The sequence below is a fragment of the Schistocerca nitens genome, chromosome 8, assembly GCF_023898315.1.
Source record: "Schistocerca nitens isolate TAMUIC-IGC-003100 chromosome 8, iqSchNite1.1, whole genome shotgun sequence".
Classification (NCBI taxonomy): Eukaryota; Metazoa; Arthropoda; class Insecta; order Orthoptera; family Acrididae; genus Schistocerca; species Schistocerca nitens.
In genome coordinates this window covers 243696506-243714824 of record NC_064621.1, presented here as the reverse complement: position 1 = coordinate 243714824, position 18319 = coordinate 243696506, and the positions used below count along the sequence as shown (strand labels likewise).

The following is an 18319-nucleotide window of genomic DNA, read 5'->3' as shown; positions in this document are numbered from 1 at the left end:
AAAAGCGAGAAGGTGTTGGTTACAGCTGGGCTATGTTGGACTTGGGTTGGTAGACAACGATGTGCACAAAGGTTAGGTGGTTGTGTTGCTGCCAAAACACGTTGAAGGACGGAGAAATTCCGGAAAATTTCGAAAAAACTGCGTGTAATGTATTAAAAGGAGTGGTTTTGTGGTGGCAGATTATGAAAATGAGGCTAACAATTGTCTGACGAAGAAAAATTGATGTTAAAACCTGTGGGGAGCGGATAAAAATTATCAGTGATGTGGGAAAAACGGAAATGGAAATAAAGCGAAAGTTATTAGAACTAGCCAAAATGGTTGTTTAAAAGGTGAAAGGAACTGTTTGTGAACTAGAAATGGTGGATTTTATAGCGGCGGTAGTGTTGAAAGCGGCAAAAATATTTTTTTGGTTATGGTTTGGAAGTGGGTTACGTATTATTGAGTATATATAGGCGGGATAAAATTGATTGCAGATTACGGTAAAAAGGAGAAGGTGGATAAAAAGTGAAACTACTGGCAAAAACAGAAAGAGAAAATAAGACAACAGAAAAGATTTCGAAATGCAACAGTGACAATAAAAAACGTAATTGTTGGGTTCAAATTACTGATATCAATATAATAGAGGGAAACATTCCACGTGGGAAATATGTATAATATGTCTGCTTGTGTCTGTATATGTGTGGATGGATATGTGTGTGTGTGCGAGTGTATACCCGTCCTTTTTTCCCCCTAAGGTAAGTCTTTCCGCTCCCGGGATTGGTATGACTCCTTACCCTCTCCCTTAAAACCCACATCCTTTCGTCTTTCCCTCTCCTTCCCTCTTTCCTGATGAGGCAACAGTTTGTTGCGAAAGCTTGAATTTTGTGTGTAAGTTTGTGTTTGTTTGTGTGTCTATCGACGTGCCAGCGCTTTCGTTTGGTAAGTCACATCATCTATATCTAAAAAAAGATGATGTGACTTACCAAATGAAAGTGCTGGCAGGTCGACAGACACACAAACGAACACAAACATACACACAAAATTCAAGCTTTCGCAACAAACTGTTGCCTCATCAGGAAAGAGGGAAGGTTTTGTGTGTCTGTCGACCTGCCAGCACTTTCATTTGGTAAGTCACATCATCTTCTTTTCTTTTTTTTTTTTTTTTTTTTTTTCCTACGTGGAATGTTTCCCTCCATTATATATATATATATATATATATATATATATATATATATATATATATATATATATATATATATATATATATATATATAAAAAAAAAGGGAACAGCCATGGGTACCAGGATGGCCCCCTCGTACGCCAACCTATTCATGGGTCGCTTAGAGGAAGCCTTCTTGGTTACCCAGGCCTGCCAACCCAAAGTTTGGTACAGGTTTATTGATGACATCTTCATGATCTGGACTCACAGTGAAGAAGAACTCCAGAATTTCCTCTCCAACGTCAACTCCTTTGGTTCCATCAGATTCACCTGGTCCTACTCCAAATCCCATGCCACTTTCCTTGACGTTGACCTCCACCTGTCCAATGGCCAGCTTCACACGTCCGTCCACATCAAACCCACCAACAAGCAACAGTACCTCCATTATGACAGTTGCCACCCATTCCACATCAAACGGTCCCTTCCCTACAGCCTAGGTCTTCGTGGCAAACGAATCTGCTCCAGTCCGGAATCCCTGAACCATTACACCAACAACCTGACAACAGCTTTCGCATCTTTTGAATATAATAGAGGGAAACATTCCACGTGGGAAAAATACATCTAAAAACACAGATGATGTGACTTACCGAACGAAAGTGCTGGCAGGTCGATAGACACACAAACAAACACAAACAAACACACAAAATTCAAGCTTTCGCAACAAACTGTTGCCTCATCAGGAAAGAGGGAAGGAGAGGGAAAGACGAAAGGATGTGTGTTTTAAGGGAGAGGGTAAGGAGTCATTCCAGTCCCGGGAGCGGAAAGACTTACCTTAGGGGGAAAAAAGGACGGGTATACACTCGCACACACACACATATCCATCCACACATATACAGACACAAGCATACACAATTAAAGACAAAGAGTTTGGGCAGAGATGTCAGTCGAGGCAGAAGTGCAGAGGCAAAGATGTTGTTGAATGACGGGTGAGGTGTGAGTGGCGGCAACTTGAAATTAGCGGAGATTGAGGCCTGGTGGATAACGGGAAGAGAGGATATATTGAAGAGCAAGTTCCCATCTCCGGAGTTCGGATAGGTTGGTGTTAGTGGGATATTTCCAGGAGTTTTTGAGATCAGTGTGTTCAACTAAACAAACAGACAGATAAAGTTGCTTTTTTAAATTGTATTCTGTTACGCTCCGTACATCACCCTAGATCAGTTTTTGGCAAATATTTTCAACATACATACATAAAAGTTTTATGGTTTTATTATTAATATAGATAAATTATTACACAAGTCAGAAAATATTTTAGTAAGAATTTTGGATTCTAACCTCTTTAAATGTAAACCATCCTTACCTAGGCAACTGCTGCTTACAAATTATTTGTGTTTATAAACACTGCACCTAGACTATTTAAATTTTCTGTAGTATAGCTGTACCTAATACAACTGCCACTTAAAACATTTGCACTCAGGGAATTAATTTTGAACTAGATAGATTTATCAGCAAAACTATCCAGAGAACATAACTTGCTGTTGATGTCTTTCTTCAACTGGTGTATTCTGATTCATGGGCAACCATTTACCGTATATACTTGAATAATCCGTGCATGTTTTTTACCGTATTTTACGACGAAACACTGGGGTGTGTGGATTATTCGAAACATTGTTGGTACTGCTCCGTCTCCAACAATACATTCCATTATACTATTGCATTGTTGCGGCGTCAGTCTGTGACGTATCAGTAGCACGTTAGGAGTGAAGTATTAATGTCTTCAAACTTGTTAATTATGGCTACAAGTTCTCGTTATCGCTCGTACACAGCTAAAGAAAAAGTGAAAATTATTGAAGAAGCCGAGAATACTGAAAACCATGCAGCAGGAAGAAAGTACGACATGAGTGAGAGTTGTATCCGCGACTGGCGAAAAAATAAAACGCAGCTTCAAGAAACTAATAGCAATCGCCGAGCATTTCGCGGCCAAAAAGCGAAGCATCGGGATCTCGAGGAAAGGCTCTGCGATTATGTAGATGAGAAGTGACAATACGGATGCGCGGCGACGAGTAAATTGTGCCAACTTAAAGCATTGTCTTTAGCCAAAGAATTAGGCATTACCAGTTTCAAAGCTAGCCAGGGCTGGCTATCAAGGTTTTTCAACCAAAATGGTTTGGGATTCCGGAGGAAAACTACTATCGCTCAGTGGCTTCCAGGCGATTACTAGGTAAAAATAGCAAATTTTCATCGTTATGTGATAAATCTGCAGCGTAAACAGTCCTATATATTATCGCAAATTGGTAATGCGGATCAAACACCAGTCTATTTTGAGATGCCGCTCGACAACACAGTGAACAAGAAAGGAGAATCCAGCATCATGATATGAACTGGCGGCAGTGAGAAACAAAGATGTACAGTGATGTGTGTAACTGGCGGTGGACAAAAGCTACCACCTTACATCATATTTAAAAGGAAATCTTTTCCGAAAATGTCAGTAAAAGGCATACTGGTATTAGTGAGAGCGAATCTGAAAGGGTGGATGGACAATGAACTTATAATTGACTGGGTGACACATGTCTGGCAACGTCGTCCTGGTGCGTTACTGAATTTACGCAACATGTTGGTCCTGGACATCTCCCGTGGACATACAACAAAGGAAGTGCGAGACAAATTACAAAAGGGGGAAAACTGACTTGGTCATTATCCCTGGAGGCCTAACATCCATCTTACAACCACTAGATGTGTGTATAAACCGGCCATTCAAAGCTGCACTAAACAGCGATATACGCAATGGATGGCTGATGAAAACCGTAAGTTCACAAATAGTGGAAAAATCAAACGACTGGATTTGTGCCTGATATGTGAATGGGTGAAAGGCGCATGGGACTCCATTCTGCAACCACTGGAAATCCTTCAAAAAATGTGGAATCACAAATTCACTGGATGGAACAGAGGACGATGCTCTGTGGGAAGATGGTGAAGACGACAATGATTCTCCCGCTAGTTATGACGATGAAAATGATGAATAGAGTGGTAAGAGAGGAAACATACTGGTATTGACTAAAATATTTTATTGCACATACCGTATTAACAAATTCTTAAACAAGATAATTCACATTTCTTTTTTTGCTATTGTAGGTATGCGTAGAGTTCCGGCTGGCGGTGATAGTGTTCCCCGGCCGTCCGCTCGCCTAATGGGCCAGCCGGCCAGCTGAACGCTGCTGCCCGTCCGCCCGCCAGCTGGCCGGCTGCATGCCGGTGAATCGGTTGCATTTTAAAGATGTATCAACCTGTACAGCAGTGTTGCTTCAAACCAGTAGTTATTATACAGGGTGTATACGTGGACAAGAAAAAAAAATTCCCGGATTTTTTCCGGTTAAAAATGCACTTTCTCCTGGGTGAAGATAAACTTTTTCCATGTTAAGTGACAGTATAATCTTATTCGGCACTGTAAAACTCATCAATCCTCTGAATGTTTATGGTTTTATATACCGGAGTAGAATTTCCCGGCACTTTAGAAAACGAAACTCAGGGGGGAGAAACACGTTTTGAAAGACCTTTGATGTGCAGCAATATGTACACTGCATATTTTTGTATTATGAAGGTATAAATTCAAATTCACCAAACACTGCATGTCACTTTCTGAAGCATTGAAGTTGAGATTGCGATGCGCTTTTGTAAGCCCGTCATAGCTAATGTCACGTGATCTCGCCAGCTGATGACAGCATAGGACACTTGATGTAGTCAGCAAATAACAAGATCACTCTTAAGTAGCGCGAACACACAAATAAGAAAATTTAATGGTTTAAATTAATATACATAGCATTCACATATAATATTGGTCTCGAAGATTAATAAGCGGGAAGAGAAGCTAAGCTTCTACATATAATGTTGATCTGTTGCACTTGTTACACTTTAAGATACAAAACACAAATGTGCCAGTAAAATTTTTAATAACGACGTAAATGTCTGATCTTCTGGGCTCGGAATTCTTCTAAATGGTCGTCCTCAAAGAGTTGATTTTTAAATGAGAGTCAAACGCTTTATGATTTAAGAAATTCATCGTACATTCTCGCACATAGCTCATCTTTAGTAAAAGGAAATCTGCTTTGAATGTAACGCTTTTCAAACCACCATTCGTAATATTTTCCCGTGACCTGTTAGAAATAGGTTCGCTTCTGCAATTGCAAGGGAGCGCCAGATAACAAGCGTCACCGCGCTTGCGCACCTACGATGATGCAGGAAGCCTATATGTTCATACGTGTAAAACATTAAAAGATCTTACATTATGTCATAAAAAAACAAGACACCAGAGGATACTTCAAGAGCGTTGGAATTTCATGAACCATACTAAAATGCATAAGTCGGCTTAAAATGCACATTCGTATGTAAGTTTCCTTAGAGTACCAGTACTGCATTATCTCATTTTGGTTCTTTATTATGGCATAATGCCATACGTGCACTTGAAATGCAGTGAACAGTTGAAACTAGCCAATAGTGTGAAATTAAACACTTAGTTTCAAATAAATTGACTGCCTCAACAGAAAAGATTAATAAAAGCCAAATCTCTTTAGCAAACCGGCAAAAATAACTTCATTGTTCTGTAAGGTGATTAATGTTTGACTGTCAGAGAGGTGGAAATAAAATCTAAAACTAATAACATATTTTAGTCTTTCGTAATAACGCGAACGTATTTTAATTCATTTGATAGCTCCCGGCTACAAAAATCCGTTTTGTTATCATTTAACGTGAGAGCAATAAATGAAGAAAAAAACATCAAAATCACTAAATGTAAACACAGGTCACGTGGAGACGACCCACCTCCCCACCACAAGTCAGACTGCTCTGTGCATCAGCCCCAGATTTACTAATTTCCGAACTGGCAATATTAAGTAGTGGCGCCCAGCCACACTTCTGTAACCAGAAGTGGGAGAAGGTACTACTCATACGCGACTCAACTGTGCATGTGCAAGAGCCCGCCCGCAACTGCTCAAATTAATCTAATTTAAACAGTTGTCACACCACTCTCATCAGAGGCAATTTGTTGTTACAAAGCATTGCATAGTCTTCCTAAAGCCTTTGACACACTTTGCTGTTGGCAGATGCTTGTATGCTTGTATGAGCACTGTTTTGTTGTTGTATACGGCGCATTACAGCGTACAAGATGGCACCAGTAACAGCAGTGTGTGATAGTTTCTCTCAAGAAAACAGTAATTCTAAAGTAATCATGTGTGTAATCTGTAATTCAAATGTGCAAAATGGTTTCAGACTTTGCTTAGAATCACAATTATGGATACATTCTTCATGTGTGAGATACATTAATGCAAAAACTGTTTTTCCATGTGAATGTGATCAGGGAAGTTGTAACGGGTTTAACGCTATGTTAGTCACCTACGCTACTGGACGTGAAATTAATGTGTTACAATGTGTGTTGCATGAATTGCCAAGTACTAAAAAAACAATAAAAGTCCTAAAAGCAAAGCTTCATGAATGTGAATTGAATGGAGTATCATCACTTAAAACAAACTCCGAAATCTAGAGCACATCTATTCAGTCTCGGAAAAAGACTGGGAGAAACCCTATATAACTCAGGATGCAGTGTTACTAGCGTAATAAAACCTCATGCTCCACTGAAAGAGATCATCAATAACTGCAAAAATCTGAGTATCAAGATAAAGAAAAATGATTGTGTTCTAATCCTAGGGGGCAGAGTAGACGTCTGCTGCAATGATGTATTATCAGCAAGACGAGCGCTAAGAGAAACGCTTGAAAAGCTTAAAAATGTACATGTGATGGTAACCAGCATTCCATACAATTTTTTTAAGAAATCTCGTGTTAACGAAGAAATCAAAAAAACTAACAGACTGCTTCACAAAATAACAAAGTGCTACCCAAATTCAACATTTGTCCAGCTAGATTTCAGAAAACAACATTTCATAAACAGTGGAGATCTCCTAAATAGAGCAGGACAACTGTATGTCTGTGCTCAAATTATGAAAACAATAAATAATCTCAATGATCAACACAAACTGCCTGGTATCCTCACCATAGCAGTAACTGAGCAAATGGAAGATGAGAGAGATACCTAACATACCGGTTCCAGTATCTGAAGGAGTAGTAGAATATGAGGTACAAGCAGAAATGTCAGGAACATCCAGCAGAGTTGAAGAGGAAACAATTTCTTCAGATGAGAAAGCCTACAAACCTAGTGTAAACTCATGTGCACCTGAAACCTCCAAGGATGAAGCTGTCAGCACATTCGACACACTTAATGCCTCATGCTCACTTGTAACTACGACTGCAACCACACCAACAGCCAAGAACCATTCTACTAGATCCAGAAACTCATCAGCTGCTCTGCAGACATCGCAAAGGAAGAGCCTCAGGATAAGAAGAGCTGCTGTGCATAGTGACTATTTTTTATGGGATCTTCGCAATTCGAAGAAGAAGAAAAAGCAGAATCTTTACAGTGTCAGCAACAAGAAAGTACAAAGGTAAATAGTGCAGCAAATCCACTACTTGAAACTTTAACAGGTGTATACCAAAATGGGCAGGGACTAGAAAGTAAATTAGCTGAAATAGAAGTTCTATTAACTGACTATCTAAAAGACATTAACATACTATGCATAAGTGAGCACTGGGTAAAAGAAAAGCAAGCGTCTAGCATAATTATTCCAAATTTTGAAATGATTTGCAAATTTTGTAGAATCAGCCATAAAGGGGGTGGGACATGTATTTATGTTAGGACAGGGGTAGAATCAAAAGAAATTAAATGTAAACTAAAATGCATAGAAAAAGATTTTGAATACAGTATATGTGAGCTAACCAAATTAAAAATTACTATTGTGTGTATGTACCGATCACCATTATCAACTTTGCCATTTTTATGGAAAACCTTGAGGGACTACTGAATGAACTTAAACATAATGTAATTGTTCTTGGTTATTTTAATGTTAACTTTAAGAATGATTGTAGTAAGCAACAGCAACTGTGCAGTCTGTTTTTGTGTCATAATACGATGGCAACTGTAAATGAAGTTACCAGATGCAGAAATATGTCTGAAACTATAATAGATAAAGTATTTATAAACAAGGAAAAGTGTGAATATAACACTGAAGTAACTGACACTGGTTTCTCGGAGCACAAGGGTATCAAATTGAGTTTAAATGTCACATCTTACAAGGACCCTGTTATCAATAACAATTACAGAGAAAGGAGATTTATAAATGATGACAGCATAAGAATTTTTAATTACATTCTGGAAAATAACAACTGGGGTAGTAAGTCAAGTGGTGATGTCAACACAAAGTTTGACTCATTCCTTGAAAGCTACAAACACTGCTTCGATGTTGCCTTTCCTACAAAAAGAGTCAAAACTAAACATAAAACCAAAACATGGGTTACACAGGGGATTAGAAAGTCATCAGACACTCTCAGAAAGTTAAATAAATCAGCCAGGAAGAATGTAGCACTGAAAGCACATGTGAAATGTTATAGAAGCCTGTACAAGAAAGTAATAATTGCAGCTAAGAAGCTTGATAATGATTCATATATTGAGAAAGGTAACAACAAAATGAAGTCAACTTGGGAGGTAATAAATCAAAATATAGGTAGACACAAAAGAAAAGATAACAACTTTGTCATTAAAAGTGGGGGTAAAACTGTTAAGGACCCACTTCAGATTGCCAACATATTTAACAAACATTTCACAAATATAGCCATAAATTTAATTAAAACTAAATGCAATTCCAATAGCAAGGTAAAAATCCCCATGAATGATATGACAATGTTCCTTTATCCAGTAACTGAATCAGAGGTACTAAATGCTATAAATAAGTTAAAAAATAAAATGTCATGTGGGTGTGATGGGATTCCTGACAAAGTCATTAAGCAAAGTGCAAGAAACATAGTCTCACATCTCACTGAAATTATAAATGAATCTTTTAAGACAGGGGTGTTTCCATCAAAACCTAAAATGTCAACTATAAAGCCACTTTACAAGAATGGTGATAAATATGATGTTAGTAACTTTAGGCCTTTATCAATGTTATCAGGTTTCTCAAAAATAATAGAAAGGATAATGTATCATAGACTATACAAATTTCTTATTAAGAATAGAATATTGGTTAATGCGCGAAATGGTTTCCATAAAAATAAATAAACTGGAACAGCTATCTTCCATTTTTTGCAACTTGTTCTAAATTCCATAAATAGAAAGGCATTAAATTGTGGATTGTTTTTAGACTTATCAAAGGCCTTTGATGTCATCGACCATAAGTTACTGCTTAGGATGTTATATGCCTATGGGATATGTGGAATTGCCCACAAATGGTTTGAATCATATCTGTCTGACAGGTATCAGAAGGTGGAGATACGCCATGCAGATAGGACATATTCATTAAGATTCGAGAGAGTTTTGTACGGAGTACCCCACAGATCTGTATTAGGGCCATTACTGTTTTTAATATTTGTCAATGGCCTACCACGTCAACTATCTGAAGCAGAGGCAATACTGTTTGCTGATGATACAAGTTTGTTTGTTAAAGCAAATAGTGAATCTGACTTACAGGAAAAAGTCACATTAGCAACAGACGAAGCAGACAGATGGTTTAATGAAAACAGACTCATTGTGAATGCCAAAAAAAACAATGTGGATCAACTTCAGACTTATTACAAATAAAATAAAAACTAACCTTACAGTAGAACTGGGTAAGTGTAAGATTGAACAAGCATCATATACTAAATTCTTGGGAGTATGGTTTGATGAACACTTAAGATGGGAAAAGCATGTAATATCATTGAACAAAAAATTAAGTCAAACATGTTATATACTTAGAATGCTTAAAAGCTCATGTAATATTAAAACAGTGTTATGTGTTTATTTCTCATTCATGCACAGTTTATTAAGATATGGTGTACAGTTTTGGGAGAACAACAGTCTAACAAAACATTCATTTAGACTACAAAAGAAGGCAATCAGAATAATAAAAGGTATAGGATATAGAGACTCTTGTAGGCATGCTTTCAAAGAATTAAAAATCATGACACTACCATCCTTATACATGTTTCTTAAAAGAACACAAGGAATTTTCTACATTAAAAAGAGAATTTCACAACTACGAAACAAGGAATAGGAATGATTTCCACAGAGAAATTCATAAAACAGCTATGTATCACAAAAGTGTACTATACCAACCCAAAATCCTCTACAGTGCTCTCCCCAAAGAACTATAAATAATACCAAAACTGCACATATTTAAAAGAGAATTAGAAAACATGTTATTGAGCAATAGTTTTTACAGTATGGAAGAGTTTATGAATCATCGACAATAAAAGCACAGTTAATATTTCCCTGACATAATAAATATGTGTAATTGCTCACATTTAAATACTTGCTGTTTCTATGAAAGTGTGAAACAGTGTTAATGTAAGAATGAAAATAATCTTTGATGTGAGAATCACAAAATTTTTTTTTTTTTTTTTTTTTTTTTTACGTTGTTAACCTACTTGTATATTTTTATGTTAATGTTCTTATAGTTCTATTAAAATTGTAATGTCTAAGTGACAAGTAAATTCACATATAAATTTTCATGTAGATGTATTTTAAATTGTAATGTTTATTGACAATTCCTATGTCATTTTGATGATGTACTACAAGGACGCTAATAACTTGAATTTCCTTTGAAGCTTAAGTTTTATTTTCATTTTTTTTTTCATTTTTTTTTTTTCTCCTCTCGTCCATGTTTTGTTGCTGCAGTATTATTCTGCAGTAGCGGGATACAGTAATATCCTTTGTTAGAGTATTGGTTCTTACCAGTCAAATTCACAAAAATTTAACTGAAAACTAAAACAATGAAAACTTCCCGGAATTTTAAACAATTACCGGTTTTTTCCCAGTTTTCTCCCGGATGAAAAAATTCCCAGGTTTTTCCCGTATCTCCTGGTTGTCCCGGATCGTATACACCCTGTTATACATACTTTTGAACACATCATAACGTTGGAACAATTTTTGTAAATAAAACAAATTAAAGCAAAAAATTATTTTTTTCCTCTTCCTCAAAATTGGGGTACGCGGATTATTCGAGAGCATGGATTATTCGAGTATATACTGTATTGTGATACAGTTATCACGGTATTGACTTTGAGTGTCCAACAATAAGAAAATCAATTCTTCCACAAATACAGTGTGTTTGCTTTGCAGCATCATTGAAATGGAGAATGAGTAAGAGAAGGAACTGTGGGATAATGTAACTGGAAATATGAGGAAGTGAGGGGGCAGGAAGGGAGGGATAGATGGATGGAGAGGGAGGTAGGGAGGGGGAGAGAGAGTGAGTGTGTGTGTGTGTGAGAGCTTTAGGAATGAGAGGAAGCATCTGCATACAAGCAGGAGGGAGTCAGTGCAGAACTAAGGAAAAGCAAATGAATGAAAGGGAATGATCAAAGTAAAGAAGACTTGGAAAAGAGAGAACAGAAAATCAAAAAGGGTGCCATGCTAAGTAGTTATCGGAACATATAATTTGTTAAGAAAAGTTGTCCTACGTATTCAGTGGCAAACTATAGTTTAGAAGGAACTAGCTCTTTACATTGAGGGTTATGTGAAATATTCAACAGGCACTCCTAAAATAAGCTGGTTTTGAAAGAAACAGTGTGGGTACTTAAAATGTGCCATTATATCATGGATTGACATTGAGATTTTCTGTTACTAATGCTTATGGCCACCACTGCTTTGGTTGTATGATGGACTGCAGAAGCACGACCATACATGGAGTCTGTTATGTTGTGTAACAACAAAGTTTATCTCATGACTGATGCTATATCTCACATAGTGAGATGCCCAAGAGACAACAGGGTCCAGATCAACAAGAGAATGGTTTATATACAAAACAACAGGACACTGACAAAACAAAGACTTCTTCTCACAAAAATTAATACAAAACTCTCTAGTTTTCTTGCAGGTGTGTGCCTTGAAAACAATAAATTGAATTAAGATGACAGAACATAGAGACCAATTCAACGAAGTTCCCCATAGGAAGGAAGTAGAGTGTACTCGGTGGAAGCTGGCTGATGGTCGATGTTGGAAAGATCGAAGTGCTTCTGCAGTGGCTCCTACATGGCTCTGGCTGAAGAGCTGGCACTTGATTTGGCCCAGAGTGTTGGTGTTGAACTGATGATGAGTGGAACTGTGCCACTAAATAGTTAATGCATGGAGGTACACTGTAACTAGCAGCTAAAGTCTTGGGAGATGATGCCTTGGAGGTATCTATGTTTGTGATTTCCATCTATCTGAAGGGCTGCAAATCCTTCAGGAATATTGGTGGTATATGACAAATAGTTTTATGTAGTAGCATGGGAAGTAAATTAATGAACAGTGAGAACAACTGTATGATATTAGGACATGTTAAAATACCACACAATAATTTCCACACTCACAATAGCCATTTATTTGCCAATGTATTTTCCATGACTGAAAGAGCAAATATGTGGAAAATATTTTTGCAGTGATAACAAGGTTACCACCACAATGAAAACTGATTTCTAAGAGAAATGCCAGGCTCTACTATAACATAAAGCAAGAGAGCGAAGAAAAAATATTATACAGAAAAGTTCTGTCTGGGATAAATCTATACAATGGTGCTCATTAGCTGTTCTCCTCATTTGCAGGATGCAGAAGTAAGTAGAGAATAGCACTCATTAAACCTAACTAACCTAAGGACAGCACACACATCCATGCCCAAAGCAGGATTTGAACCTGCGACCGTAGCAGGTGCGCAGTTCCAGACTGAAATGCCTAGAACCGCTCGGCCACATCAGGTGGACTAAGAAGAAATGAAATTTTCATCGAATATAACAGCTATTCCATTTATGATCGCATATATTTCCACAGCGAACTTTATGGATAAAATATTTTATTGCTCAATTATTGTGGTAAAGAGGACAGATATATATGTCAACCACATTGCTGTTTATACAGTATACGTAATAAAAAGTGCTTGAAGCGGACAGTGAGTGATACATTATTTCATTTCTCGAATAACATGATAGCATAAGAAGTTATTATTTCACAGATAACAGACACAGCATTCAAAACAAGAATGGTAACAATGGAACTTTGCAAAGATGCGTGAACTAGTCTGAAAGCATAAAATGTGTTATTGCTAAGCAAAATAGAAAACACAGGATTATTTTACTTCTTCAGTTAACCTTCTTCAGTTTACCTTCATCGTGCATATGGATAAATTATGCTCCTGGGCTTTTCGTTTGTTCCATGGTTACTGTCACTACTGGTAAGTGCTTACCGGGAATTTAGACAACCTTGAAGTTGAGAGAGATAGAACGTTCTTGAACTTAATTAAAGTAATGTAACTGTGTTCCAAGGAACTGTGCAATTACTACGTATACTAAGATTTCTGTGGGCATATTGGTAACTGCATGCCATTACAAGAACCAGTGAGGAGTCAGACTTAGTCTCCCTAACCTTCCTGGCTTATGTTGGCCACTGCCCACCACGAGATGAAGTGATGGCTGGTGGCACTGAGGGCTTGTGGCGTAACAAGGGATGTACAGGATGACCCAAAAGTCCGTTAACATTGGAAAATTCAATACTTCACGAAATAATGTAGGTAGAGAGGTAAAAATTGACGCACGTGCTTCAAATAACATGGAGTTTTATTAAAACCAAATAAGTGCAAAAAATCACCAAAGATGGCGTTTCATTTTATAAAAAGCAATAATTAGCAGAACAGTTGATTTTTACTAAAGACAATGTTCTTTATAACAAATGCTCAGAATGTTGGCCGTCATTCATCAGCAATACCTGCAGTTGTGGGACAATGTTGTGACCAGCAGCACTGCATATCAGTAGGTACAGTGAGAAGTAGCCACCAAACTGTGTTTTAGCATCCATAATGGGGTCGGACATTCGCAGTAGACTTGAGACTCCACGTAAACCTACAACCAGTAATGACACGGACTGACGTCAGGGGACATGTGAGGCCACGCATGACGGAAGTACAGCACACGATTCTCACCAAACAATGTGCGAGTGAGATCTTTCACATGTTTAGCAATGTGGGGTCGAGTGCCATCCTGCATAAAAGTTGTATTTTCCAGCAGATTTTGATTAGCCAGGCTAGGGATGATCTGGCTCCCTCTCTCACTACAGCTCATTTTATACACGATTCTCATGCAGCGTCACTGACGTGTTGCTGTCCAGCGCCATCTGTTGTCCAGTTTTTGCACTCGTTTTTAGTTTCAGTAAAACCTCATGTCATTTCAGGTATGTGTCAATTTTTATCTCTCTGCATACATTATTCTGTGAATTACTGCATTTTCAAACATTTACATACTTCCGGGTCACCCCGTGTATATGCAGAGCAGAGACAAATGGAGGATCAATATAGCGATGAGACAGGCCACAAATGGGGGAATTGGGAGACGTGTGTGACTCTGAAAAAAGGGCAGAATGTTACAGCACTGTGCCTACAAACGAGCATCATGGAAGCTGGTCGCATGTTCAAATGCTTCTGTCGCGAAGATTTGCGGGAAGTAGGTGAAGGAAAGTGAAGCCACGAGCAGGGGACGAGGTGGTGGGCGTGCATGCCTGGAGTCCAGAGGCTTATGCTCGCCCTGTAGCATAGGTTAAGCGACAATCAGTAGCTGAAGTGAGGACAGAGTACAATGCCAGTGCAGGCGAAGGTGTTTCGGAGTACTGATAAACAATATAAAGAAATGTCTTAAGACACACTGACTTGAGCACAATAGGCACAAAGTAAAGTCATTAATAAAGGAAACAATTGTAAAGTATGAGTGTTAAACTATTTTACAATTCAGATAAATTATTTCCTTACAGATTTCTTAAAGATGTTTTTGTTCTGTATGATGACCATCTATTGCTCTCATGACTAAATTCTACATCACAACAAAATTATTAATGAGAACACAATTACTGACTGAACCAGAATAAACAAAGGATGATACACTTTGATGATTCAATGACATTCTACAGGATGGCAGTTTTCCATCAAAGTTACTGGAACCCATGATACATTTACGCTTCAGTAACTACACAGACTGTGTGTGGTTTCTCAACAAATTTAAAAAAGTCCTAGAATTTTGATGGTGTTAATTAGATGTGCTCTTCGCCCTCCTAGACAAAATTTTATAGAATATCATTCCTGTATTATCATCTGAATACCATTTCCATGCAGAAAGCAGGTGCTGACAGATGTGAAAATTACCGAACTATCAGTTTAATAAGTCACAGCTGCAAAATAATAATGTGAATTCTTTACAGATGAATGGAAAAACTGGTAGAAGCTGACCTCGGGGAAGATCAGTTTGGATTCCGTAGAAATGTTGGAACACGTGAGGCAATACTGACCGTACGACTTATCTTAGAAGAAAGATTAAGGAAAGGCAAACTTAAGTTTCTAGCATTTGTAGACTTAGAGAAAGCTTTTGACAGTGTTGACTGGAATACTCTCTTTCAAATTTTAAAAGTGGCAGGAGTAAAATACAGAGAGCGAAAGGCTATTTACAATTTGTACAGAAACCAGATGGCAGTTATAAGAGTCGAGGGACATGAAAGGGAAGCAGTTGTTGGGAAGGGAGTGAGACAGGCTTGTAGGCTCTCCCCGATGTTATTCAATCTGTATATTGAGCAATGCAGTAAAGGAAACAAAAGAAAAATTTGGTGTAGGTATTAAAATCCATGGAGAAGAAGTAAAAACTTTGAGGTTCGCTGATGACATTGTAATTCTGTCAGAGACAGCGAAGGACTTGGAAGAGCAGTTGAACAGAATGGACAGTGTCTTGAAAGGAGGATATAAGATGAACATCAACAAAAGCAAAACGAGGATAATGGAACGTAGTCGAATTAAGTCGGGTGATGCTGAGGGAATTAGATTAGGAAATGACACACTTAAAGTAGTAAAGGAGTTTTGCTATTTGGGGAGAAAAATAACTGATGATGGTCGAAGTTGAGAGGATATAAAATGTAGACTGGCAATGGCAAGGAAAGCATTTCTGGAGAAGAGAAATTTGTTAACATCGAGTATAGATTTAAGTGTCAGGAAGTCGTTTCTGAAAGTATTTGTATGGAGTGTAGCCATGTATGGAAGTGAAACATGGACAATAAATACTTTAGACAAGAACAGAATAGAAGCTTTCGAAATGTGGTGCTACAGAAGAATGCTGAAGATTAGATGGGTAGATCACATAACTAATGAGGAGGTATTGAATAGAATTGGGGAGAAGAGGAGTTTGTGGCACAACTTGACAAGAAGATGGGACCAGTTGATAGGACATGTTCTTAGGCATCAGGGGATCCCAAATTTAACATTGGAGGGCAGCGTGGAGGGTAAAAATCGTAGAGCGAGACCAAGAGATGAGTACACAGCAGATTCAGAAGGATGCAGATTGCAGTAAGTACTGGGAATGAAGAAGCTTGCACAGGATAGAGTAGCATGGAGAGCTGCATCAAACCAGTCTCAGGACTGAAGACCACAACAACAACAACAACAAAACCAACAACAACCATTTCCCTACATGTGTAAGGGTCTGCTCACTCTCTCCCAATGTATAATGAAGAAATAAGGAAGGAAGAATAAAGTTTAACATCCCACTGACATCGAGGTCATTAAAATAGAGCACAAGATTGGATTGTTTCAAGGGTGGGGAGGGAAAAACCTCAGGATCTTTCAAAGGAACCACCCTAGAATTTGCTGGAGTAATTTAGGGAACTCATGGAAAACCTAAATGTGGATGGTTGGACACAGATTTCAAGCATCTTCCTCATGAATGTTGGTTCAACATGTTAACAATGTGAACAAATAATGTGAAAACCACTTTGTTGGCTTAGTATGTTCCTCCCTTCAGTATAAAAGACATTTCATCTTTATAATCAACAAGAAATATCTATTCAATACAATTATAAATGATAAACTCTCCATTCCACAGATCAGCTGGATTCTTTTCTTATGTTATCATAGCATTAAATAATCATTTCTACATATCAGATACCCAACAAATGTATTGCTCTAGTGAGCTAGTGCTGCTGCCAGCAGAAAACTACCTTTTAAGTTGTTTTTCATGTCTTTTTTTGATTTAATGTAGCCATAATACAATAATTTTTAGTTCTAATGCAACAGTCTTAATCACCCCTCTCTGTGCACTGTGAATACAGAGTCAGTCATAAATGAACTGAATAAAACTTAATTCATTTGCATGATGTATGTAATAACCGTAAGCACAACAGTCCAGGCACTGGCACTGCCATAAATACTAATCAGCACATCTTTCTTTAAGTTGTTGTTCCAAATGTAGCATTCATCAAAACTGGATGCAAAATCTTCTAAAGCAATATGTTGAAAAAATGCAACACATATGAGAAAAGCCATCACCTCTAAAAATAACTTTAGTTTCAGCACCAACATACCTTTCATATCAACAACAGTTTGTTGTTGTGTAGGCTCTATAAATGGATTGTCTTGATGTTTCATTTTGGCTGGTCCATCTTCACTGTCTAAAGAAGCATCCTGTAAGGGAAGAAATTACAACAATGATAGCTTTATCACACATACCAACAACCATATTAAATATTATAATCATATATACATCCTCTGACTATAAATTTCAGTGAATAGTCCTCTAACGTTAATGTAGATTGAACTATGAACTACAGTTACTGTGGTGTCACCGCCAGACACCACATTTGCTAGGTGGTAGCCTTTAAATCGGCCGCGGTCCGTTAGTATACGTCGGACCCGCGTGTCGCCACTATCAGTGATTGCAGACCGAGCGCCGCCACACGGTAGGTCTAGAGAGACTTCCTAGCACTCGCCCCAGTTGTACAACCAAATTTGCTAGTGATGGTTCACTGACAAAATACGTTCTCATTTGCCGAGACGATAGTTAGCATAGCCTTCAGCTACGTCATTTGCTATGACCTAGCAAGGCACCATTATCAGTTGCTATTGATATTGTAAAGAATGCACAGACAAGAGCTACGTTCAACATTAATAGATTAAAGTTAAGTATTCCACCAAGTACCACCCTTTTTCTGAAGTCTAAATTCCTTGTCCTGTTCCAGACCTCACGCCAGCCTGTGTGAGCTTAAACTCTGTGGGTGGCTCCTGCCAATCCACAACATTTTGGCGACGAGGTTTTCTGCGTTCTTAACTATATTGCCCT

General features: G+C 38.0%; 1 protein-coding gene across 1 annotated transcript in view; it reads right to left on the bottom strand.

The window, feature by feature from the left end:
• LOC126199501 (sodium channel protein para-like) overlaps window positions 1–18319 on the bottom strand; it is a 416386-nt gene that overhangs the window by 390533 nt on the left and 7534 nt on the right. The window contains exon 4 of the mRNA XM_049936424.1: window positions 17565–17664. Coding sequence (XP_049792381.1) covers window positions 17565–17664 — 100 coding nt within the window. The remainder of the gene's footprint in view (window positions 1–17564; window positions 17665–18319) is intronic.